The sequence below is a fragment of the Rhipicephalus microplus genome, unplaced genomic scaffold (assembly GCF_043290135.1).
Source record: "Rhipicephalus microplus isolate Deutch F79 unplaced genomic scaffold, USDA_Rmic scaffold_15, whole genome shotgun sequence".
NCBI lineage: Eukaryota > Metazoa > Arthropoda > Arachnida > Ixodida > Ixodidae > Rhipicephalus > Rhipicephalus microplus.
In genome coordinates, this window is record NW_027464588.1 from 14711702 (window position 1) to 14737790 (window position 26089).

Sequence of the window (26089 nt, forward strand, 5' to 3'; positions counted from 1 at the left end):
AATGGGCATGCGCAGGGTTCGTGTTCAAGGGGGCGAAGGTCCATCGCTGTGCCGCCCCTCCCCATTAGGACAATATTAGGGGAAGATTTTACGATACCCCTCTTGTGGGGATAGCAGGGCACCTCGCTCCCTAGTCAATGTATGGAGCAGATCTCGCGCCCCCCTCTTAGGTGACTAGGGGGCGCCGCGGTCCTTTCTGCCTTCTTTTTGCGCACGCCTGGGGTTCTAGATGAACGTGCTCGGTCTTGTCTATTATAGGTGCTTAATTTTGGGAGGCGACTCAACATTTTTCACGCCTTTGCGTGTGTAAACCCCGCTTAAACAAGCTCTTTTGACTAAATGGCAAGCCACCATTTGTTGCTCAAGCTGCATAGCAGAAAAGCGAACTTTACAATTTTGAAAAGGGTCTATATTAGGCACAATTCAGAAAATCCTAATAATTTTAGCATAGTGCCTACACGCTATTACCCACAAGCGGTTAAACCAAGTCTCACGCTATTTTGAAGCTAGTCCCATGATGTCTCCACAAAGTGGCAGTATTGTGTAAAATGAAGGCAGCAGATCACAGTTTTTTCAACGCTTACGCACTGTAGCACGGATGCGGCCATCCACCATGGTACCGTCGGAGAAAGGCCGCCAGGACCCTCGCAACAACGACGTAAGCTTGTCGTTGCCTGTTCGTGAGATTGGCCAGGCGTCGTTCATGCTTTCACCAACGTCGGATCACTCTCCGAAGCGGGTGCACCCCTCTCGATTGACGCCTGCGTTGGCACTGCCCTTATCGGCCGTGCAAGTGTGCCACGCACGGATATTGGGAGCGCCAGTCCTAGTGAAGGAACGATGAACGCCCAGCTGACCTCGACGGCGCTGCAGGTGTTCGTGCCCTTTATGCTGGCTGGCTTCGGCTCCACCTTGGCTGGCATCCTGCTCGACGTGGTCAAGGTAAAATTGGCTGGAGTGTGACTGCGAACTAATGAGTCACTCAACATAAAAGCTTCATAAACCATTTTCATGAATGTGGCGAAATATTACAATGCATTTTTGTAACAGGAGAGACACTCACGAATGAAGAAAGGAAAAAAACAGCCAGAAACAGGTAGGCACAACCTCTCAACTGTGAATAATTTGTGAGGAAGCAATTGGAGCCGCTCTATGAAAGAAGAGAAGAAAACGAGAGTAGGAATAAAAGTAGATTATGGGAGAAAACATGGCTCTCTCTGTCTGGGAATTAGTATATCAGGAAAGAGAAACGTGCCCTAACAGAGGCAGTTAACAGTTTCTTTTGTTTTGTTCGTGCACAAAGGACAACGAATATATGCAACAGAAACAAATTATACTGTCACGCAAAGAACGGCAAGCAGTTCAAAACTTGCAGCGTGCAGCTAAAGGAGAAAGCACGCACGAAAGTAGCATACACAGGACGCGCGCAGAGTAACAAATATCAGGGATCGAATTCATACTTATTTCTGAGTGAGCAGCTTCGGATAAACTTGTTTGGAGCAGCTGGTGAAGTAACCTTCGCGTTTTCTTTAACTACTGTAACTTGAAAGCAATCTTGCCGTGGAAAGACAAGTACATAGCGTTCGAATCACGAGATTAGCGTGCGTGCATGAACCAGCGCATTTTGTGAAGACACGCGCGCATCTTCAGACACAGGACGATGACTTTGCCACGTGCCCAATGCATGTCTTTCGGGCCATTTTGTTACAGATGTGAACGCGCTGAACGACCAGTCATGTATATGAAAAGCTGGACAACGTACACTCCATGGTCTAGAGGTTTTGTGCCGCCCGCTGTGCATTGGGAGGTTGTATGTTCGAAACCCGGGGAGAAGTTTGCCATCGGTTAGGATATATTTTGCGCGATATCAGTGACGGAAATAGGTCATCGGAGTTGGGGTGCACCTTGGCAAAAACACATTTGTGGTAAAACCGATAAATCTAGAGATCCTATCGTGGGCGTGGGTAGGGTTGCCCATTTAATGTGAGAGTGAATTTTCATCGCACTCGCCCCCCCCCTCCCTCTTCGTTGGCAAAATCCAAACGACAACGTGCTTTACAATGGGTTAAGAAATTGGAAATTATGCGGAGACTTCCTTCACCCAAGGGCTAGCCTGAGTTGAAGACGGGAAGTAGACAGTTCCTGAAATGCAACGTCAGGTGTCTTCAGCTGCCAATAGTTTAAAATACCTGTGTATTCATGATTGAACAAACGTATAAGGCAGACTCTACAAACACCCTTTTAAGTGATTAATAGAATGCCGCGTCCCTGTGTCTCTCCTGTACGCACTCCTATGATGCTACATATGCAACTATTGACTTGAGGCACAACATCATGTTTAGATTGGTTCAAAAATTTGTTGCAGTTTCATCATAACATTCGAGCACTATTCAACTTTCAGATGGCTGGCGGTTAAACCCAATAAGTTGCTTATATATCACACATTGCCAGCGCCATAGCATTTTCCCCAGAAGAAACTTGCTAAAAAATAAGGCCTTATTACATGCTTGACGTGCCTTTACTGCAGGATTAGCGCAATGGAGCGTATCAAAACTTTATTCCATAAAAAAGAGAGCAACCCGTATTTACGACACTAGACGCACCATTGAGTTCATGTGCATGCACTGGTCGTGTGCGTGTCGCTTTTAACAATTCCTTCAAGTATTTCGGCAAAACAAAAGTAACGTGGAAGATATTTTCTATCACAGTCCTAAACACATAGCCTGAATTGATTATTCGCACAATGTCAAGCTTTGAAACCTTCAAATTGATAAATTGTTCCCGATCGCGCCCTTTAAAACTGCACTGCACGACCTGTGGTAATAGTGCGGAATATAAACTGTTGTACTGCGTAGTTCCAGTATACTTCATTCGCAGTAATTGTATTACCTCGTATTTCAAAGTGAATGGTTCTAGTTGCAACTTATGAATTTAGTAAGGAAATCGCAGTGAATTTTTCGCCTCCTTAAGCACGACCAAACAGTTTATGGTTATTGTTTTTGACGGCCACGTATTTGATATATACAAAGTGGCTGACCAAAAGCCACCACCTTCTAAAAATAGGCGGACTTGTTGGGTTGAGTAGCTATCCAATTTAAACCATCATTAGGTCTTTGTAAATGGAGTTCCGTCAAATTGAACGGATAAAAACTATTCGCATTGTTTTAAAAGTTCTAATTAAAGCTTTGTTTTAATGTACGGTACAACTGAAATCTGTTTTTTTAATGTAAAAAGTGGCCACATTTGCTATGCTTACGTGTCCTGGTCGAATGGTTAGTAAAACAGATTTTACCCTTATTAAATTAAAAATATATGGTTTTTGCTTATACACGCATTGCAGCATGAGGTGGTCGCTCAAGTTCTAGTACGACACGTGCATATTAGTCTTACTGCTCACAACCGAGAATTTCTAGAAATTTTCAAGCTGGACTAAATCATAGCAATATCGTTTGATTGCTCGTAGGAAAGCTCAAGAGACACTTGTTGAGTTTAGTTCCTCTGTAATAAGGTGCAAAGAATTGAGAGAAAAAAATGTTCGGACTTTTATTGGTGTTGGGGGACACCGCATTCTGTTTTGCGACTACACCTTGTTTGAGCGTGCTCTATATGTTCTCATTTCAACAATGCAGGAGTGGCCGGTGTATGTGATAGTGCAACACATATTCGTGGTCATTCCACCCTTGCTGGGACTCAGCGGCAACCTGGAGCAGACCCTGGTTGCGAGGCTTAGCACCCAGGTGCGTATTTAGTGTGCCACTCTTTGACCCACATAATACAGAACTAATCCACGTCCTCGCTTGTCTATTCCACTTGCACTATTCGAATATGCGTTTTCATGCGTGCCTGTAAGAATGTAGCTTTCAGTTGCTCTGTAGAGTATCATGTTTAAATTTTAATCACAATCTCACCTAAATTACAAAACTTATTGATTTTCGATGGCGTCTTTCATAGCATAAGCTCCTTTTGATGGTTGCACCTCATAAAACAACGAATCCATTGTTCCTTGTTTAGGCACACTTTTAAGACGCCTAACTGAAGTATCTGACTCACCCTAATACTCGCAGTTTTGTCCATAAGTGTGTTCCCCGTTCCACTACTGTTATTTTGCATGGTTTTCAGAAGATTTGAAGAGGAATCGTCTATAAGATGGTATCCTGAAGCTAGTTAAGTACAGTTACTAGACAAAATGCAGTCATTATTTGAACCAGTGTGGCCTAAAAGAGAAGCAAAGTTCACTAATTTAGGTGTGCTTGTTAAGGTAATAAAAATGTAAAACCCTTCAGCGCTCTGTATAGGTACAAAATAAAGGTGACGCTTTGAAAGTCATTCAAATTTGATGCTACTATTGCCACTTAGCATAACTTTAGTTCCTTTTTATCGCAAAAACAATGCAATAGACATAGATTCGTGTACACAACTTGGCATGCATACTGGAACTTATGTTTGTAAAGTTAAAGGGACACTAAGGTATATTAACTATTTCCGCCAGAAAGAAAGCTCAATGCATGACTGCATCTAAAACGACAATTTTATCAACGACAGTGCGCTACTTACCGTGAAATTGGGTAAATTCACAAGAACACAAGTGCCGCAGTGAGACATTCTTAAAATGATCCCGATTACATCAGATGAACCACGTACAGTTATTTTGTAGTAATTTGTTTAACTGCACTAGATAAAGAACCTTCCGCGCATCAAAATACGCAATAAAATGCTGCTTTTTGTTTCTGTTTGAGTAATGAAAAAACGAACCGGCTGACGTAACTATGGGGAATGGCGCGAGTTGTTCAGAAATGCAATTTCCGCGTAGTTACACTGTACAGATGGTGCCATATAGCGGGGCACAGTTGAACCGAAAAACGTCTACAATCTTGGAGCCAAGCGGGAAGTTGATCTTTGGCCGTATTTTCTGCTGTGGCTCCCACTGCTTTCAATCTGCTGCTAGAAAGCCGGGCAACCTCGTGCATTGCAACAGTGACGTGAGTTGGTCCGAACTGTCCACTTTTTGAGGCGAGTAATTTGAAGTGCGCTAACCTGTTGCGGACCACTAAAACGTGATTTTATTTCAAAATAGGCCTTTTTTAGTACAAAAATAACAATTGATGCTTATGGACCAGTATTTATACAGTCAACGTCGACCTAATAGTTTCCTTTAGTATCTCTTTAGAAGTCATCGAAGTCATGACCCGCTAAGTTAAAGCGTTGTGCCAAAGCCAACTTCCAATCGCTAGGAAAGAAATTACGCAGTCATAACTTAGTTATGAACTTTTTCAAGGGAGTTTTTGTATCCATGCAATATGACATAGTACATACCCAACAAAAACAGATGACAGTGGAGCCCTTATATCAACTTCTGACGTACAATTTACACGTGCGGCCTCCGTCAGATTGAGAATGAATTGAGCATAATCATAATATATTTCGTAATTCAGTGATGCATCTACCCCTCTCCCCCTCCAACGTCGACCTAATAGTTTCCTTTAGTATCTCTTTAGAAGTCATCGAAGTCATGACCCGCTAAGTTAAAGCGTTGTGCCAAAGCCAACTTCCAATCGCTAGGAAAGAAATTACGCAGTCATAACTTAGTTATGAACTTTTTCAAGGGAGTTTTTGTATCCATGCAATATGACATAGTACATACCCAACAAAAACAGATGACAGTGGAGCCCTTATATCAACTTCTGACGTACAATTTACACGTGCGGCCTCCGTCAGATTGAGAATGAATTGAGCATAATCATAATATATTTCGTAATTCAGTGATGCATCTACCCCTCTCCCCCTCCAACTCCACGCCCTCGCATTTTTTTCCGTTTTGAGGGAATGCTTGTTTCCCTTTGAAAAACCTAATTCGAAATGCCGGCCTCCTTATCGCCACGATGCCCGCTTTCAAAGTTGCCCTCTACTAATTTTTGCTTGTTTTGAAGGAGAGGGTATGAAGCACGCATACAGAAGCACTGAAGAAAGTAGTGCAGAATTGAAGACAAGATGTCGAAATGACGGCTCTAGCGTATACTGAATGCAGGAATTTTCCTTAACCATGCATAATATTACATAGCATAGCAAAAAGGTGGGAAGGGAAGTTAGGGCGAGGAGGAGTCTTGTGACGATGACAGAGGAAATGAGGAGGCGACAGGGTGAAACATGACGTAGTCTTATAAGGTTCACTTTAACAGAGAGCTAGAGCTTGCGCCCAGGCATATGAGGAATGAATGTGTAGCTTTGCTGCAGAAAGAGTCGTCCGGACACAAAAGTAAGTCGTCTTGGCAGGGCGGTCTTGCTACACGTCAGCAAATTCCAGTCCGAGCACATCTTGATAACGCTGCCCCAACATCTAACAATTTTCCCATGGATTAGCCACACTTTTTTCATGTGATAACGTTAGAAAGCTTGTTTCGCAGATATGCTGGCGTCTGCATCGGGGCCGCCATCGTTCGTCGGCAGCAAAAAATCATGATCTTGTCCATGATTGACACAAGAGTCAATGAAATGAATTAACAATAAACATGTCCGGGACCAAGTGAGGATCGAATTCCAGCCAATTTCTTTTCAAGCAAGTATTCTGCCACACAGCCACGTCGATGTTCGGAAATGCAGCTAAAATTACTTCCTCTACTAGGAAATGCAGTCAAAACAACTTTCATGCTTTACAAACACAAGATCGTTGTATACAGGCTTCATAATATAACGTGGCATAGCGCTGTAAAAATCGCGTGGTACAGGAGTACATTGACACTGGGTGTAATAACACCCGATAATCATAATGACGGCGTGGTTTGAAGCCGGCCACAGATGACAAAAATCACGGACGTTAAGGCATGTATCCCCTTGCTACCATGTAGTGGGTGCATAGAAAGCTAATATTAGATACTTCGCATAAATGTTTCTAGTTGAAAGTTTGCTACCCTCTACAGAGAGTACAGTTAAAACTTTATTGACACAAGCTACTTTCACCTTTATTGCTTACTTTCAAGTAATCCATGATTTGAACTCTTCGTGTTATATGACACATAAAACATTTTCGTCGAGGTTTTTGAAATACGCACTTTAAGAACAGGACATTGCTCTCGCGTTACACTTTTCACCCATTCTAACCGAACGTACTTTTCAAAGTACACTCCAATTTTCGTGAATAGAAAATACTGAATATAATATTCTGAACTTGTTCACTAAAATTTAGAATGCCAAACGTCCCAGCAAGCTAATTGTAAATGGTATATTCACTCGGTTCTGCTCTTTTTTGTTTCATAAGTCGTTAAAATTTATAAAAGTATAACGAATCTTAGAACAAATAAAATTTTCCTACCTTTAGGAAAACGCAGAACCCGTCAAATGCACGTAGTCATCTGCTTTACCAAAATTAATTTCAGTTTTCCCATTTATATATTTCAAAAACGAATTTCTTGTACTTCAGCAAGAACAAAATACTTCTTCCAACGCGCGAGATGCACATAGAGTGCATAGGTTTGCTTTGAGGTATAATAAAATGTGAGTGTATTTTGTATTCCACGTTAGAACTTCGTGGGAGCACATATGGCCTGTTGTGCATTGCCTCAGAGACTAAACTTTAGCTTTTTTAGGGGTGTGGTATTGGGGGAAGGTAGGCATTTTTTGCTTATATGAGGCTCACGAGACTGCACCAGTTGTGCGTTGGTGGTGCCTTGGCGCCGCCTTCAGGGCCACCCACGGTAGTATTCTGTCGTAAACGCATTTGTGTGGCATCGAAGGTGGCGGTAAGTCAAGCTAAAAAAAAAAGAGCGTGTATGAATACGGGCGTAGGAATGAAGATGTACTGAGATGGCTTAAAGGGCCCCGCGACACTTTTACTACAGCCTTATTTAGCACTGAAACGCGTCTAGCCGTGATTACTGAAACAAATGCAACAAGACTGATGAAAATTGGTGCACAGAAAGTGAAATTATGAGTCCTCAAAGTTCAATACTTTAGCAGACGACAACGAGAAACGTTCTCTTTCACATGTTACTCGCCTGATGACGTCAAACACCACTTCCAATCACAGCGCGCGTCTCATAAGGACATCCTAAAAATGTCATCTCTTGGTGGCTTTCACACAATACCTCTTGATCGCTTTTTTTAAGGGCGTGATGGCGTGCTTACTACAAACCACATGCGTCGAGTAGAAGATGTTCCCATGGTCACAATATGTAAGATACACACATGCGCTTTGGGCAAGGTCAGTTCTCAGTTTGCATGCAAGGTGCGTTCTATACGGCAACGCGGGCGTTCACCGCCTGTTGCATTTTTAGCTGGCTTAAAACTGGGTACAAGTTTCCACATTTAGTTGCCGGTGTGCCATAGCATCGTTCGCAGGTTAAGTGTTGTGTTCGTTGTTCTGAAAACACATCATTTTGAAAGAGGAATGGTTTCATTGTGAGAAAGTATAAAAAAAGATTTTTCTGTTTTAGCATTCACTCGTAGGCCTAGCTACCACCATATGAATATGGCCTGCTATTTCTCGCATCAATCTAATAAAAATAGTACGGTGTTTGTCGTCACGACACATGACATGACATCACTTCTTATAATTAACATAGCCGCTGTGTGTCGCGGTAGCCTGAAAAAAGGTAGTTTATCTCGTGAAATAAATTAGAACTGCGTCGACTTTGACGTTGCCGTGTGTGCAATGATAGTGGTGCGTTCCACAGCACCAGAATAACTAATAATAAATACGTGTTCAAATAGTGTCACAGGCCCCCTTGAGGCTCTTTCATAGTAGAGTATATCCTATACTTGAAATAGCTCAACCTTGTTTCCGAATGCAATATACTACAAGGCATATTTTATTTATCTCGCAGGCAAACTTGGGCAACCTGAACCGGGTTCGCGAACAACTACCCATGATATTTGCAAACATCGCCCTCTTGCAGGTAGCGTACCTATTTTTGCTCATTTAATTACTGATACAGTCTTCGAAAGCTTTTGATAGTGAACTGTAAGGGGAATATATATCACATGAATAATTAAGTGGTCATAATTGAGATTACTATATAGGGTGAATAAATATATGAACAAACCAACCCAATAACTAGTTTTAACATTTCGTTCTGCAATACAATGTTAATTTTTTCACTGAAAATCACTACTTTTGCTAGATTTAGTTTCATGTAAGCAGGTATTCCGTGTAGCATTCCTATCCATCATGCCATACTGGGGGTATAATATTCCTGCCTGTGAGATATCTTGAAAAAGGCCTGCATGATGATAACTTCTTGCGATAACTTGTCTGGTGTACGAAACAAATAAGTAATTATCTGTGGTCTGTTATGCCAGCACTGACACTAATGTAGTTCACGTGTATCAAAACTATAAACGCTAAAAACATGCTTTCGACTATAGAATCGAAAAAAGTATTTATTGTTAAGTATTTCAAGTAGGAATACACAGGGGACATGGATGGGGTAGTTTCGTTGGAAGTACTACAGGTTGGTGAATGTGGAAGCTCCTCCTCTAGATGCAGAGCTCTCATCTATTTGTGGAAACAGAAAACAAGCGTGGCAGTGGCACAGGTTGTAGGGGCAAACTTCTCCATTGTAATCATCAAAAATGCAACTCTAAGCACGCTAACACTGATTTGCTCACTTAATTGGTCACAATCTGCGGACGCACTTGTTTCAACTATATGCAGAAACACCGTTTATACTACAGTTTGTCTTGTCGCGTTGTTCTATCTGGATAATTTAAAAGCAATAAAAGTAAATATAACAGTATTATAAATATTCAGTGTATAGGTTGAAGTCGCATTCCTTTATATTTACTACGCGGGTCTCAGTAAAACTTTGCAGCAATATTTTTTACAAAAAGATCAACGAAGAGTTCAATTCGGGAGCACGATAGAATTGACAAGTATTCACACAGGCCACACTCGAGTAGAATTAGCACTTTGGGAGATATATGCAAAAAAAGTTATTTTTCAAAGTCGCAAGAACTTGTAAAACGTAGGTTGACGGGTATACGTTCATAGGTTGATTGTGGTTTGGCAATTCATAAAGGCTTCAGTGTGCCGTTGAGACAAAAAAGGCTAAATTATCATCTATGGTAAATGTTCGCTGTAGCTCTCTTGAATAAATTCGATCATAGTTCACGTTTTTTTAAATTTAAACATGAAACGTAACATCAGCAGAAAAGTTTACATTTTTATTATATAATCACAAACGGCCACAACTCTACAAATAGCAGTTTTCCAAATGTAATGAAGTTTTTCCTGTTTTGTGGTACTTTCTAGTACCATTAGCGCAAAGTTTGTATTGCTGTAAACAGTAGAGTTACATATTTTAGGTGCTAAGCTTTTGGTGTTGTGGGTCTATCCCTCCTCTTTAATAGTCTGTTGTAGTAGCCTATTTTAGTCAGTTTTAAAAATTGCTCACTAGATGGCGTTGTATATATGTGTCTTCAGAAATCTCACTAGGTGGCATTAGCAGTTTTGGTATAGTTTATTAATAAAGAGGAAAGATTGTGCAATCATAATAAGAAATTCGCACTAGATGTACGGAATACGTATTGATGAGTGGGGCGAAGTGCCCGTCAAACCGTTTGTCCATCTAATGCGTGCCCTAGTGTGATAGCAGTGAACGGATGGACTGACTGACAGACAGACAGACAGACAGACAGACAGACAGACAGACAGACAGACCAACCGACCGACCGACCGACGCTTCGCCCTACTCATCATCAGTTACTGCGTGGATTTTCTGTCAATGTTCAGGAGAGAGAGAGAGAAAACTTTATTTGCGCATAACGCGGAGCATTCCAAATGGTCGGACCATTATTCCAGGGCTCCGCTGGCACTAGCCATCATCTCTACCCGTTGGACCAGCCAGCGCTGATCAACAATGGCCGAGCTGGACAGCAGCGCCTCCCATTGTTCCTCTGTGTTGTTCATGTTGTGGTGTTCTTCATTGTGATGCGTACACTCCCACGTGATGTGAAACAGAGTTGGTGTGGCCCCTACCACGGACATATATCTTTGTATGCTGTGGGGTAGAATACATGCAGCCTGTGTAAGTTCGTGTATGTGTTTGTTTGGATTCTGCGTAATGCCACCGATTCCATTGCTGTGAGTTTCTTATGCGGTGCTGGATACAGTCAGTCAGTCAGTCAGTCAGTCAATGAACTTTATTTACAAATTGTCCTTAGGAGCCGATTCCCCTCAAGAGGGAGGGTCGGCTGCGGGCCGCACCCACGTGGGGACAGGAAGAGCGAGCCCCTCCGTCAAATTGCGGGCCCTCTGGACAGCCCGGATTTGGACCTCTCGGTCCGAGCTGGTAATTGCCGTCCTCCAGGCAGCTTCTGTGCTGAGGGGCTCGCCATCGCGCAGCGCCGCGCATTGCCAGAGCATGTGGGGTAACGTGCAACGTCTCTCTTCGCAATGAGGGCATTGCGGCTTTATGCTGTCGATAAACTTGCTGTACACTAAAGGCAACGGGTAAGTACCCGTTTGCAGCATTCTTAAAGTGACTGACTGGGCCCTAGAGAGTTGCGGGTGCGGGAGCGGAAAGCTACACCTGGCCAATTGATAATTTTTGCAAATTTCGTTAAAGGTGAGGAGCGAATCAAGCTGCCGGATGCCATCCCCAAAATTAGATGCCGATTGCCCGTCACGGTGGGACAGTTCGCGTGCTTGGGCATGGGCAAGCTCATTGGCATTGGGGATAACAGGGTGAACATTCTTGCCACTCCTTCGGCACCTGCCCCGACTCCCAAACCCGGTTGACCTCGTCAGTTAGTAGCTCAATGGATCTATCGTCCAGATTTTTAAGTAGCCTGTTAGTGATACCATCCGGCCCGGGAGCCGATTTTCCATTGAGATCAAAAAGGACCGCCCTGATCTCTGCCGTGTTGAAGGGGGAGTCCAGCTCCGCATCCTCCAGACCAGAGAAATCCGGGTAGTCTGCATCCGTGGTAGCCCCCAGGGGGAGGTACCTATCCGCCAGCTGTTGTAAGATTTGATCATTGGAGAGCCCAGCAGACCTCTCCTTGTGAATGAGCCGATCAACAGTGTGTTTCTGATTAGCTTTAGTTTGCTTATCTCCCAGGAGGTGCTTGAGAATGTTCCATTTCACCCCTGACCGCGTCTGCCCATCGACAGCGTTACAGACCTCATCCCATTGTTGTCTGGCCAGGGTTTGGCTGTACGATTCAATCTCCTGTTTGAGCAGAGCAATTTTCTTTCTGAGCCTCCTGTTGAGTCGCTGCGTACGCCATCTGTTAAGTAAGGAGTTTTTGGCTTCAAGGAGCCTCGCTAGGCGGCTGTCCATGCGCTCCGTTTTAAGATCCGTCTCCACCACCTTAGTGGCAGCTTTAACATCTGCCTTAAGACGCTCAAATAGCTGGCCAAGGTCATCGTACTCTTTTTCATCGCTTTGTCTGAGTTCCTGAAAGGCATCCCAATCAACAATTTTGAAAACCCGCGGCGGCGGTGCTTTAACATCGAGGGAGATAGACGCGATGAAATGGTCGCTCCCCAAGTTCTCATGCAAGTTCTGCCAGAAAGGGCACTCAACGTTCTTGACAAAAGCCAGGTCCGGCGTGGTGTCCCTTGCTACAGAATCGCCTAGACGTGTGGGAAAGTTGTGATCAGTAACTAGTAACATATTAAGATTGGTAGTATGCTGCAGAAGCGCCCGCCCCTTAGCCGTATTATTGATATAGCCCCATGTCTGATGTTGCGCATTGAAGTCGCCAGCAACTGTCAATGGAGCCGAGCCCGCGATTTTAGAGGCTTTGCAGAGAAGCGCATTAAAAGTTTCCCGAGTATCAGATGGTGAGCTATAAACGTTGAGAATGAATAGGTGCTCCTTAAGCCGAGAGTTTGGGATTAACTCAATGAGTATGTGTTCCACCTTTAGGTCTGGACGTACATCGTGAACCTCAAAGGAGAACTCTTTGGATATGAGGGTGGCGACCCCGCGTTTTCCTTCCCCCCAGCAGGCCACGGAGCGATAACCCCGGAGGGCCACCTCTCCTTTAAGGGTCTCCTGGAGGAGTATTACGGCTGGCTTATTCTCCTGTGAGCTGACGAACTGCTGCAAGGCTGCCTTCTTCCTGTGGAAGATCGCGCAATTCCATTGCCAAATGGCAAATGTTTTATTTAGCTTCGCCATGATTGCTACATAGGTTTTGCTCCACCACCACCACCCTTGCAGAAAGGGACTGGATGACAGAGCTGACACCAGCGATGGCCTCCTTAATTTCATGGACCACCCCCATAATTTCCTGTTTAAAGTCACTGAACTCCTTCTCGATATCTACCGGAGGGTCAGCGGCTTTTTGTTTACCGCCTCTAGGTTGTGCCTCGGCCTGCTGCACTTTCACCGCCCCTTCAGGCGTGCGTTCGCGCTGCCTAAGCTCCTCAACTAATGCTTTAATCTCCGGAAGCTCACTCCTTAGAGTTGCATTCTCATGCTCTAGCTGCTGTATTCTAGCCGTAGCTTGCTGTGGCACCTGGCGCTGCACGATAGTGCGAGACTCACGTTTTGGGCCCACTCGTTCAGCCCAGTTAGGTTCCTGCTGAATCCGGGCACAGGAGGCAGACCTATCCCTCGAGCGAGAGCGGTGACCCGCACCCCGCCCAGGGTTATCAAGGCCACCCCCTGGTTGAACCCAAGCCCGGGAGCTTGCTGTGGCACGAACTCCGCGCGCTGCTTGTTTGCTTTTCTCCGTCGTCGCCTTCTACGCCGAACGATGTAGGGAACCTGGTACCTGCTTTTGCAGGCCCGATCCGCCGTCGGATGCGCTCCTCCACAGATGGAGCACTTCGGCTGGCACGTATGATTCTCAGGGGGCGATGAGACCCCACAGTCCGGGCAGGTGATGACTGTAGGAGTGGGACAAACGTCCGAGCGATGTCCCAGCTTTCCGCAGGTTCGACAGGCGTCGATTTGTCGTGGGTAGAGCGTGCACCGGATCAGGTTCGTCCCACACATGACGTAGTTTGGAACTTTCATACCGTCAAACAGGACGATCACCGTGGGCGTTTTCTTGATGCGCCGTACTCCAAGAACCTTCGGATTTCTCGCGTGCACGAAGAGCTCACCAAGCCGGTCATCAGAGAGCTCAGGGTCGATACCGCGAACAACTCCTCTGCACGTATCCCTGGGTGGCGTCACGTAAGTAGAGACTTCATGGAGCGTTTCTCCCACTCGAATTTGCTTCACTTTAGCGTAGGCTTCTGCGTTCCTAGCGTGTGGCGTGCTGATCACAAAAATGTTCTGCATTTCAATGGCACAAACAATATCTTCCTCAGCCTGCGGCGGGCCGAGACAAGCAGCCATCACCAAAGCTTGGGTAACCTTGATTCCACTGACCTTGCGCACATGCATGCCTCCCTTGGGACGTACGACAACCCGGTAGTGATCTTTAGGCAATCGCGGCAGGCGCGACGCGGCGATGAGCTTGTTTATTGGCCCTTTCGAGTGCGCTGGACGGGCGGCACGATGACCGGCACTGGGGCCAGGGCTGTCGCCGGGCGTAAAATCCTGACGCTGCTTCTTCCGAGAGTGGGCAACAATCCATCCGGAGGCTTCATCCTCCTGTCTGGAGATTTCTTCGCCGATGACCATCTCCTCGAGTGGCATCCTCGAAGCGTCTCGCTCGGCAGGCCGAGCTGAGCGCCAACGTGGCACAGGGTGAAACACCCAAATAAAAGTTTGAAAGCTTGACCTACCCGCAAAAGTCGGGTATCCACTCGATCTTTGAAAGAAACTGGATCAGATGAGTCAAAAAACCGAGGTCGATCGGCAAATTTGCGGTCAAAAACATTTAAAAAAGCAGGAGCCGATGCGAGCGCGTCCGGCTCGCGTCTAGCAAGCGGCCATGCTGGATACACTTTTCTATTGTCCATGTAATACTGAAGAATTGCACCAAAGTTAGGGTCTAGGGGCGTTGGATCCTCTATTGCAGTGTGCAAGGAAGCTCGGTAATCTGTGAAGCCTCGATCCGCCTCATCCGCAAACTGGTTCCCGGTGACGCCCTCGTGCCCTGGCGCCCAGATAATGGTTTGGGTGTATTCAATTGGGAAGTCCTTGTGAGCTTTGGTTAGAATTTGGAAGGCCTTCATACATCTTCTACCTTTTTCGTAATTTCTACATGAAGCCTTCGAGTCTGTGATTATTGTCATTGGGGCTTTTCGCTCCCTGCCCTCCTTGATTGCCAGCGCGATCGCTATCTCCTCCGCTTCTGTGATAGAGGCTTGGGCTATGGAGGCACAACTTGTGACGTTTCCTTTTCGGTCTGTGACCACGGCCTACATGTTCTTTGCATTTGCCTGACATGGTGCGGCGTCAGTAAATCTCGCCGTATTCAGATATTTTGTCTGTTTATCTATGTAAACGGCTCTTGCCTTACGTCTTCCAGCATGTAAAACTGGGTCCAAGTTCTTCGGTAGGGGGCATATTTTGTACCAGGCTCTGACTGAGCACTACAATTCCTTAGCTCTTCCATGTGCCTGTACTTGTTCGCCGAGGTCGATCCTCTGAAGAAGTTTTCTGCCGGTTGTCGTCTGTAGCAGGCGGTTAATCTGGGTGGTTACTTGTGCCTCAGCCAACTCATCAAATGTATTGTGAAGTCCGAGTGCTAATAGCTTCGCAGTCGAAGTGCTTTGTGGTAGTCGCAGAGCCGCTTTATACGCCATCCTTATTATTTTGTCTGCTTTTTTTTCTCCTCTCTATTCATGTTGTGGTAGGGTAGCGAGTATGTTAGTCTGCTGAGGAATAAGCTCTTTACCAAATGAAGCACGTCTTGTTCTTTCAGTCCAGCACGATTGTTCGTTATTCGAACTATCATACGAACAATTTGTTGAGCTGTTCGTTTAAGCATATTCAGTGTGCGGAGACATCGCTGATTGGACTGTAACCACATCCCTAAGATCCGAACAGTTGTTTTCTCTGGTATAATATTGCCATCTAGCTTGACCTCAAGGCGGAGGCTCGGGTCTTTCCTTTGTTTTTTACTCTTGGAGAACCGAATAAGTTCCGATTTGTCTGCTGAGCACTGAAGCCCCCTTTCTTTAGTGTAATCTTCGATGGTTTTAGCTGCCAGTTGAAGCCGCTCTTCTTTTTCCGCCAAGCTACCCTTGGTTGTCCATACAGTGATGTCATCCGCATAGAAGGAGTGTCGGATGTCGGGAATACCTTCCAGTTTTTTGGCTAGACCAATCATGGCTATGTTGAAAAGCGTAGGCGAGATCACAGCGCCTTGTGGTGTGCCTTTGCTCGGTGGGTGGAAGACATTGGATTCGTCTTCTCCTAATCTGATAACAGCGGTTCTTTTAGTAAGGAAGTTCTGTACATATTTGTACATCCTTTGACCACAGTTTGTCGCTTTTAGCCCATCTAATATGGCCTTATGGCTTACGTTGTCAAAAGCGCCTTTCATGTCGATGGCCATGAAAATGTGTTCTGCTGCTTTTGGAACATTCGTTAGTACTTCCTCCTTTAAAAGCAGAAGGATGTGCTGTGTCGAAAGGTTCGAGCGGAAACCAAACATGGTGTTTGGCAACAAGTTGTTTTGTTTAAGGTGCCATTGAAGTCTGGCATTTATTAATCTCTCAAACACTTTGCCTAAGCACGAGGTAAGAGAGATTGGCCTGAGGTTTTCTATTGCCAATTTCTTTCCTGGTTTGGGTATCATAATTATTACAGCATGCTTCCATTGCTGAGGTATAGTGCCATTCACCCAGTGTTTGTTAATGAAGTTTAGAAGCGCTGTTATGGCTTCGTCATTCATGTTGCGAATCATGGCATTGGTGATTTGGTCTGCCTTAGGCGCTGTGTTGCGTTTCATGCTGACGATTGCCGCTCTGACCTCGGCATGCGTGAAAGGTGCATCCAGTTCTGAGTTTGAGAGCCCAGTGTATTTAGCCTGGTAAGGGGCTGTGATGGCTCGGGCGCCGAAACACTTAATATAGATGTCTTGAAGCAGGTCATCTCTTGTGCCTGGGTATGTGTGCAATAATCTTTCTAGAGATTTTTGTCCTTCTCGTTTAGTTTTCAGAGGGTCAATCATGGCTTTTAGGATATTCCATGTCTTTGCTGTTCCTAGAGTTCCATTTAGTGAATCGCAAAATTGTTCCCAGTTGGCTGTCGCGAGTTGATTAGCGTACTGTTCGGCTTGCTGCGTTATTTCTTCAATTTTCGCTTTTAGTTTCTTATTATGTTCAGGAAATGTCTCCGCTTTTGTCTGTATAATAGGCCAACTGAGCGCTTTATACTAAGACTACACGTTGTTGGTATGAAAGAAACTTTATTGCCGTGAAATTGAGATAGGAAAACTACTTGTAGGTGTACCACCATACTACAATGCGTAACAATTGTCTTGCCGTGGTTCTTAAAAAAATCAGAGCACATCCACAGAATGAATGATGATGAGTGGGGCGAAACGTTCGTAAGTTCATTCGCGCTGCCATCCTTTCGTTTGTTATTGCTTCCGCCCGTCCGTGCGACCGTCCACGCATCCATCCTTGCAACCATCCAAGCGTACGTCCGTCCATTCATGCCTCCTTCCGCGTGTCCGTCTCTGCGTCTGTCCGTCTGCCTGTCCGCACGTCTGTCCATGCGTTCTTCCGTGCGTCCGTCCGCTTATATGAGCGTCCATGCGTATGTCCGTCTGTGCATCCGTGTGTCCGTCTGTGAATCTGTATCTCTCCATTCGTTTGTCGGTTCATCCAGCAAATGAACGCTTCAAGTACCGCCATCTCGCGTCTTTTCATCATATGTTCATGATATAAAAGCAACACCATCCAGCGGACATTCTAAAGACTAAAGGAGAGGTGACTACCTACTACTATTACATACATCAGAGATGCGCGACCCACGGAATAAGAAGCTTCGCCCCTAAAACATCGCTGATCCCTCCGCGATAGGAGTCAGTAAAACACGAAAGTAATATGCATCGTTAAGGAACTAGTTTAAAGTTAATAGTACATTGAGGTAAGAGGGCTTGAACAATGTCTATTGGTTAACTTGTATGCATCCACGTTGTCGCTTAGTCACACATCTCTACCCCACGACTGGCACCCATAATTAAGGAATAAAGAAACCCTTGTGGCCACAGATGCTTGTGGTAGTTCAAGTAGTTAAGATGAAGAGCACAACTAGAGAATAAAATGTGACAGCCGGTAATGTGTGACTGATTGGACGAGAAAATCGCGCTAAGGTCACTTATAAACACCACTTACAGATCAATGCCTGGCCCGGCGACAGAGAAACGCAACGCGCGTCGCCTGCTCCTTTCGGTATGCGGCGATTGTTCGCGGGGTGAGCGTTCGTGGGGAACGCGGAGTTAAAGCCAGATGAAGTCGGTGGGCGTGTCGGATCTCTTTGAAACAGCTAAATGCTGTGAACGACGCCGACGAGTGGCTGGATAAATGGTTGTATCCGGCTGTACCCATTAGATTAGGCGGTCGCTCAAGCCACCTAGCCATAAAGTTAAGTACTACCACTGCGTGTTTAAGAATTGAGTTTCACTCGCGCCTCGATTGTAGCCACCAATCACTTAGCCTCCTCCTGGTTATTTCTACCCGTTTAGAGACTATCTTGCCTTCACTGTCGCTAAACCCCAACTCTTTAAAAAATGGCAGCATAACCACGGAGTGAATGATGGAGAGTGGGGCGAAGAATTCTTCCGTTCATTCGTTCTTGCTTCCATCCGTCCATGCGTCCGTCAGTGTGACCGTCCATGCGTCCATCAGCCCGTCAGTGCGTGCGTCTGTTCGTGCGTCCATCCCTGCGTTCATCCATGCAGCCACCCCTGCGTCCTTTCATGCGTCCATCAATGCATCTGTCTATGTGTCTGTTCGTCCATCTATTCAACACTCCAAGTACCATCATCTCGCATCTTTTCATCATATATCCCCATATAGAAGCACCGCCATCCAGCGGACATTCCGAGGTATAAACGAGAGGTGGCACACGCACACTTTCTTACGGCTTGCGCTTCGGGTCTACTTCCCACCTTTAACCACCTCGAGTTCATGGTATATACTAGTTCAATGTATTCATGGCACTGCGACCGAACGCTCGCTAAACCTTTCGAAAACCAAGGACGTTGCGCCCAGCGAGTATGACGTAGCAATTTTTTTCAGTCAGATAGTGCTCAATGTACATGCCAATGACTGCTAATTGGAAATGAGAGGCGGAGAATTCGGCTTTTACTTTCTTACGGCTTGCGCTTCGTTTCTACTTCCCATTTTTAACCACCTCGAGTTCATTCGTGGTATATACAAGTTCATTGTATTCATGGCACTGCGGCTCAATGCTCGCTAAACCTTTCTAAAGCTAAGGAGGTTACACCCAGCCAGTATAACGTAGCATCTCTTTCTTGTCAGATAGTGCTCAATGCACATGCCAATGGCTGCTAATGTTGATCGCAGCCTGCGCGTTAACTAAAAGCCGAATGCTCCTGTCTCTCATTCCCCATTAGCAGCCATTGACATGTACATTGAGCACTATTTTTATTGTTCAAAAACGCACAGAAGAAGTCTCTCACCGGCACCACCTTGGAGGTCAAAATGTTATACTTGTTACAGAATACGAGGGATGAATGCGTGCCGCTATAAGGAGCTTCGACCCTAATAATCGGCGCCAGTATCTTCGGCTATACGGCGAAGTCCTTTACAAAGCATTATCAAAGGTTCAGCCGTTTCCTCCTGCTCTCCACACGCAATACATACCGTGTCTGTGCCTTCAAATATACTCGGTACGTCTTGGTCGGCAAGTGTCCCATTCTAGCCTCGCAGAGCAGAGAAATACCTCGAGAAATATCGTACATCTTTTCCTTCGCAATTTACTTCTGGAAAGTTCGGTTGGTCTCCAGTGATGATTTCGTAAGCAATCCCATCTTTCACATGTCCCTTCTCTGTTTCCTTCCCCTTCTTTTTAATCGTTGCATTCTGCTGTTGTCTAATACCTGCTTGACAATTTTGAGTTCGTTTTCTTCATTAATTATCGACTTTCTCATCGTCATGTACAAGTACCTGAAATCTTTCCTAATCCAACGCTCCTCTCCCATTTTTCTCAACTGCTCCTCAAATTGTACTTTTGCTGCTAGCTTCCCTGCATTCAAACGATGTCCATCCGATGTCTCCGTGTACCCGCTGATTTGGGGTATTCCCGTATGCTTCCAAAGCAAGTCTACCAATGCCGCTTTGTTTATTTTCCAATCTTGCTTGAACTTCTGGTTTCATGCACAAGACCGCATTGCCGAAATCGTCAAACCCGAGACCATGACACCTTTCTAAATTCCTCTCGCAACGTCATACCTATTGTAGTTCAGCAGTGCCCAATTTTTCATTACAGCTCCATTCCTGGTGTTCTTCGCTATTGTGTATCTTCCGTGCTCTCTTAGGTACCTAGCCCCGTTATTTATTCATATGCCCAAGTATTCGTAATTATCTACTATTTCTTGCGTGACTTCTTGTATCCTATGATCACTGGCTTTCTTATCAATAAAAATGATTGCAAAATTTTTAATGCAGAACTTCCAATTTAACATATCTCCCTCATTATCAGATATGTCTATCAATCTCTGCAGATATCCCTTGTTGTCGGTTATTATTACTATATCATCTGCATACATCAATGCTGGTAATGACTGTTCAATGTGTTTCTCTTGCTTGGCAAAAAAGAGGCTGAATCCGAGTCGACTCTCCTCTAACTTGGCTTCTACTATCTGGAGATACAGCATAAATAACAAAGGTGACAAGGGATATCCCGGTCCAAGCCCGCGTCGTATCTGAATAGGTTCAGATACCTGTTCTTCCCATTTGATAACTACTTTGATACTTTTAAAAATGTCCTTTAGAGATTTGGTATTCCATCTTCCACATCTAGTGTGTCCAGTATTCTTCAGAAGTCTTCTTGAATCACACTATCGTAAGCTCTCTTGATATCTAGAAAAGTCAGCCACGGCGGCATATGTTCTTTTTTCCTATTTTATTACAATGCATCAATGAAAACAGTTTGTCCTCCAACCTTCTTCGTTTACAAAACTCATTTTGTTGTTCTTTAGCACCTCGTCGTTGTCCACCCATGGCTGTAAACTTTTCTTTACTATCTGCATCACCAGCCTGTAAACTACTGTTTTCACTCTTATGAGACGGTAGTAGTATGTATCGACTTAGCCCCCTTTACTTTATAGATCATGCTCATCCTGCTTAGCTTCCACCCATCGGGGGCTGCACCATCCATTATTGCTTTGCTCGCTGCCTCTCTTATTGTTTGCTTAGAGTTTGGTCCTAGTTTCTTTATTATCCATGAGTCGAATGCCGTCAGGGCCTGTTGATGTGCTATTAGGAACTCTTTTTTTCTGCCCTTTACCACTCTCGTTGTCCCAGGGGAGCCACTTAGCTAATAGGTCCATCCTCATCTTGTACGGTGCATGCAGTGCTGTCTTAGTGTTTAAATTTTGCTGTCATCATTGTTATTATGAATCCCATTGCCTCATCCCCTTCTAGTCTGACCCCTTTAACTGTAGTTATAAACCTCTGTTTTATGCTTGTCTTATTACTCAAAGAATTGAGATGGTTCTAAAGGTTTGCAGCTGCCTTTCTAACCTTCCTGTTTACTTCCGCCATTCATTGGGGCCCCATCTTATCTTTTCACTGATCAAATTGGGTGCTTCCTTCTGGAGCTGAAAAAGTTATCCCACTTTATTTTCACATCATCTTCCGGTTCACCCCTCTGGTTAGCATACCTGTGTTCCCTGGAAGCTTCCTGATGTCTTACTATGGATCCCTTCACCCCTCTGGTTAGCATAGCTGTGTTCCCTGGAAGCTTCCTGATGTCTTTCTATAGATCCCTTACCTTCAACAACCCGCCAGTTCTTGGGCTTGCGTCTGCTTTTCCCGGCTGATTTGACTCGTACCTTAGCAAGCTCTAACTCAAACTATCGAGGTATATTTGTGTACGTCCACTTTGCTTTAATATCCTCGGTGAATATTTTCTCAATCTCTTTAGCTGCTTTTTCTATCTGCATTTCTGAATAAATATTACCGTGTGGTTGCTCGCAATGCCGCCTTTCCGATTTCTTTCTTTTTCCAAAACTCAGCTTGATAGGCTTGTGATCACTGCCTAAGCTTCTGGACCCAAATTCGTCTATGTTCATCACCCTTAGCCGATCATACATCCTTTGTGACCTTAATGCGTAATCTATCGTCGGCTTCAGCCTTCCCACCTCCCATTTTATCTGCCTTTCGCAATTCTCGGTGCTGTTGCAAATGATTAAATCATGTCTTTCACACACAACCATTAGCATTCTGCCTGTTGGATCAGTATATCCATCCATATGTTCTATGTGCGCATTCATATCTCATCATATAAATACCTCAAACTCTTCTCCTAGTTCGTCAAAGTCATTTCCTCTGCACTGCACCGTTTATTGACTTCCTCTCTGCCTTTTGCCCCTGTCCACAAGTATACAAAACCGAGGAGCATCACTTGCCCTGCCACTTTTCCTTTTAGCCATAAATGTTCCTTGCATGCCTGCTTAACCCTTTGCCAGTCGGTGCTTTTATGAATGAATGTTCCAATACCACCCGCCTTTCAGCGGCCATCTGTTCTATTAAGATATTCCCGCGTATAGTCGGATGGTTAGGAGGTTGTTCCATGCCCCTAAGATGTGTTTCTTCAAAACCATATACCATCGGCCTCTCATTCCTTAGCTGTTCTTCTACCTTGTCCCACTCCAGCCTATTCCTGCCACCCTGCATGTTAATACACCCTAAGCGCAAATTGACTCGGCCCTCGTGGCTACGTCGACTTCTGCCCCAGACTCTACGTGTCTTAAATATTGATGCCTATTTGGAATCGTTTGTGTCTATACAACCTGTCAAAGAACTCCCCTGGTTGTTTTTCTTGATACTAGCTATCCTGCACCACTAAGGGCCTGCATGCCCCCCAAAAAAGCTACTGCGCGTCCTGCAAGTCACTAAGCCACCTCTTGGCCTAGCCTCCTATCGAAGTGAATTCTGTCTCGTTGAAAAGAACCCCATCTATGCACCTCTCAGGTTATTTCCACAACCTCAAAGCCTTTCTTTCGACTAATTCGTCATATCTCTTGGTTTGCGTTGACAACCACTTTTTGCAGGTTGCCGTCACGCACCGGTACCTCCGGTATCGTGCATATCACTACCTGTACCTGAGGAGAAGTGGTGCACACAACATCGACTCCTTTTGCCAGTGTGGTCGCTAGTCCTGCCGTATCTACATTTAAGACATCACTTAAACCACTCGAATTTATCACGAGGTTTCGTCTATAAGCTGTAGTTTTAAGTTTTGCGCTCGCTTGCCTCATGACTGCTTGCAGCTTGCGTCCTGGGAACGTTCCTACTGCGACCTTTTTGTCACTTCTTGCTCTTTCTTTGATTGCTTCTGCGCATCGAATTCCATTCTAGTGCTCGGCGATTATCACGTGCTGCGACTTTTCAGCTGGAGCATCCTGCACCGGGAGGGGGGGGGGTGTCTCTTGCACCTGTGACGCCAGCTGCTGTGTCCCCTTCCAGCCCCACCACTACTTCGCTGAAGCTAGCTTTTGTGACCATTGAACCGACAGAAGCGGTTTTTTTCCAAACTTCCTTGCTCTTTTTTCTCCGCCGTTCTTGTGTCCAGTGCCCTACCATTCTCTCTGTCAGCTGCTCCTTTGCTCACCTTCGCTAGTGCCTCCTCGGTGTATTTGAGCCTTTCTCTCAGCCTTCGTTTTCTCTTGCTCTGTCGCCAACGCGATCTCCGGCTCGGTGATTCTCATCAGCAGTTTACTCCGGACAACCATGATTTTCTCCATTTTTTGCCTTGATCTCACATTGCCTACACTTGGCGGCAGCCTCCACTTCATTCGCGTCTGCACTTGGGTCAATTTTCAAACCCACCTCACATCGTGAACATTTTACAGCCTTTTAAACCATGTCTTTTTGACACCAATTGTCCTTATGAATTGTCCCAATCGATAATTACAAAACACGGCATACGACAAACCTTGCCCTACGAAAAAAGGAAGTCTAAGCTCTACTACACAAATTTGCGTGTTCGGTGTACCTGCACGTCTCCCATGAGGTGGCAAGGGGAAAAACACAAACACACACACAAACAAGTAAATACCTGGAGACTGACCCCGAAAACGCCGTGCAATGCAATAGGTGTTACATAGGTTTTAACTCTTGCATACAGTTATAAAAGCAAGCTCGAAAAATGCAAAACCACTTATCCCCGCAGTCAATTGGGAGCGCCCAAAACATGTCCATTCACCGGGCCAGTCCAAACGGAATGGGGTAAGGGTAAGGGCGCCACCTGGGGGTGTGTTAAACCGTTGACAAAATCGCATTTCAACGGAACACACCGAATGGTATGAATGCTTAGAAACGACGCGTTGAAGAATCTAATGGCAGATGCGATGGCCATATTGCCTTGCTGCTCTATACCAAGAACATGAAAGGACAGTGGTACATATAAGTGACGCATCTTTAAAAGCGTACAAAACATGTGACTATGGCACAGGGGAAAGTGTGCCCAGAATATGTTGTTCTAAACCTAGGTGTGATGGTTTCAATTGTCTATAAAAAATTTTTTTTTTGTTCTCTGATTGTGAATATTTTTTCGACGTCATTTCCGTGACGTAAATACGTCACTGAAATCTTAGTGAACTCCAGCATAAAACTCTTTTGTGTTTAAAAACAACCTTCAAAGTAAACGCTAACCTGAAAGGAAAAACATGGCAACAACCTCTTATTGTCAAAGATTGCTGCTACTGTAGTTCTAATCCAGTACAGCTTGAAATCGATGAGTGGACAGAGCAGAAATTGGGAAATAAGTGTACTAGTGGAGTATGCGTATCAATATAAAAGTTGAGTATGTCGAGATTAGTCCGGCGAGATCACACATGAAACATTTTCTTTAGCGAATCTAGACACTTGAGAAGCAGCAACTGGGAACTGAAGTAAAAGACTAAGGTCACATGAACCCAGCGCTTTCGTCTTTATTTCCGCATGCACGCTTGACGTCAGCGTAGTGTCGCTTGCGCGCTTATCACGAGGCCTCAACCACATAAAGAAATCGCATAAACAGTGGTGTCAGACATTGTTGTCAAGTTTTCACTCGCGATAACTATCCTACTATGTAACCTATTCTTCGAGTTTTCTCCGTTCATAACTGTATCACCTTGAGATTCACGCCGTATCAAACATAGTGTGTGAAAATATTTAAATCATAACTACAGTATCTAGTATTTTGTTCGTTAAGTGCTGTTTGGGCTGGAAAGTGAGGTCATTACTAATCACCTGTTTACCTGCAGAGGTTGAATCACTCATTCATTATTCAACTCATTCAGACTCACAATAGTCTGTTCTGGCCATGAGCTTGAGTCCAAGGTAATCCTGTTGAGAAAAAATTTGTGAGTCCAGGTTTTAGTGAGCCCTGAATGAGAAAGTTTTCTTTATAGTGAAGCATTTCTTATCAAAGTACAGTGACATTGAGCGTATTCGTCCGTCCGTCCGTCCGTCCGTCCGTCCGTTCGTCCGTCCTTCCACCCATCCAACCACCCATCCACCCAACCACCCACCCACCCACCCACCCACCCATCCATCCATCCGTCCATCCATCCGTCCGTCCGTCCACCCACCCATCCATCCATCCATCCATCCATCCATCCATCCACCCATCCATCCGTTCGTCCGCCCGTCCGTCCGTCCGTCCGTCCATCCATCCATCCATCCATCCATCCATCCATCCTTCCATCCATCCATCCATCCATCCATCCATCCATCCATCCATCCATCCACCCACCCATCCACCCACCCATCCACCCATCCACCCATCCATCCATCCATCCATCCATCCATCCATCCATCCATCCATCAATCAATCAATCAATCAATCAATCAATCAATCAATCAATACATTATACAATCTCCATTATATAATCTCCGACTATTAGCTCTCCAAGCCGTTTAAATGATGGTATCAATACCAAAACTGATATGCGATATCATGACTCTACGGCGAGCATATGTAACTAATCATAAAATGAAAACCTTGATAGCTATGTCATGAATGTCATGATTTAGATTACATGCTTTTGCTGCTCT

General features: G+C 45.0%; 1 protein-coding gene across 1 annotated transcript in view; it reads left to right on the top strand.

Annotated features, from left to right (window-relative positions):
- Positions 1-840: 840 nt before the first annotated feature.
- Positions 841-26089, top strand: part of LOC142784780 (solute carrier family 41 member 1-like) — a 33362-nt gene continuing 8113 nt past the window's right edge. The window contains exons 1-4 of the mRNA XM_075883280.1: positions 841-942; positions 3630-3737; positions 8817-8888; positions 12867-13027. Of these exons, the coding sequence (XP_075739395.1) occupies positions 841-942; positions 3630-3737; positions 8817-8888; positions 12867-13027 (443 nt within the window). The remainder of the gene's footprint in view (positions 943-3629; positions 3738-8816; positions 8889-12866; positions 13028-26089) is intronic.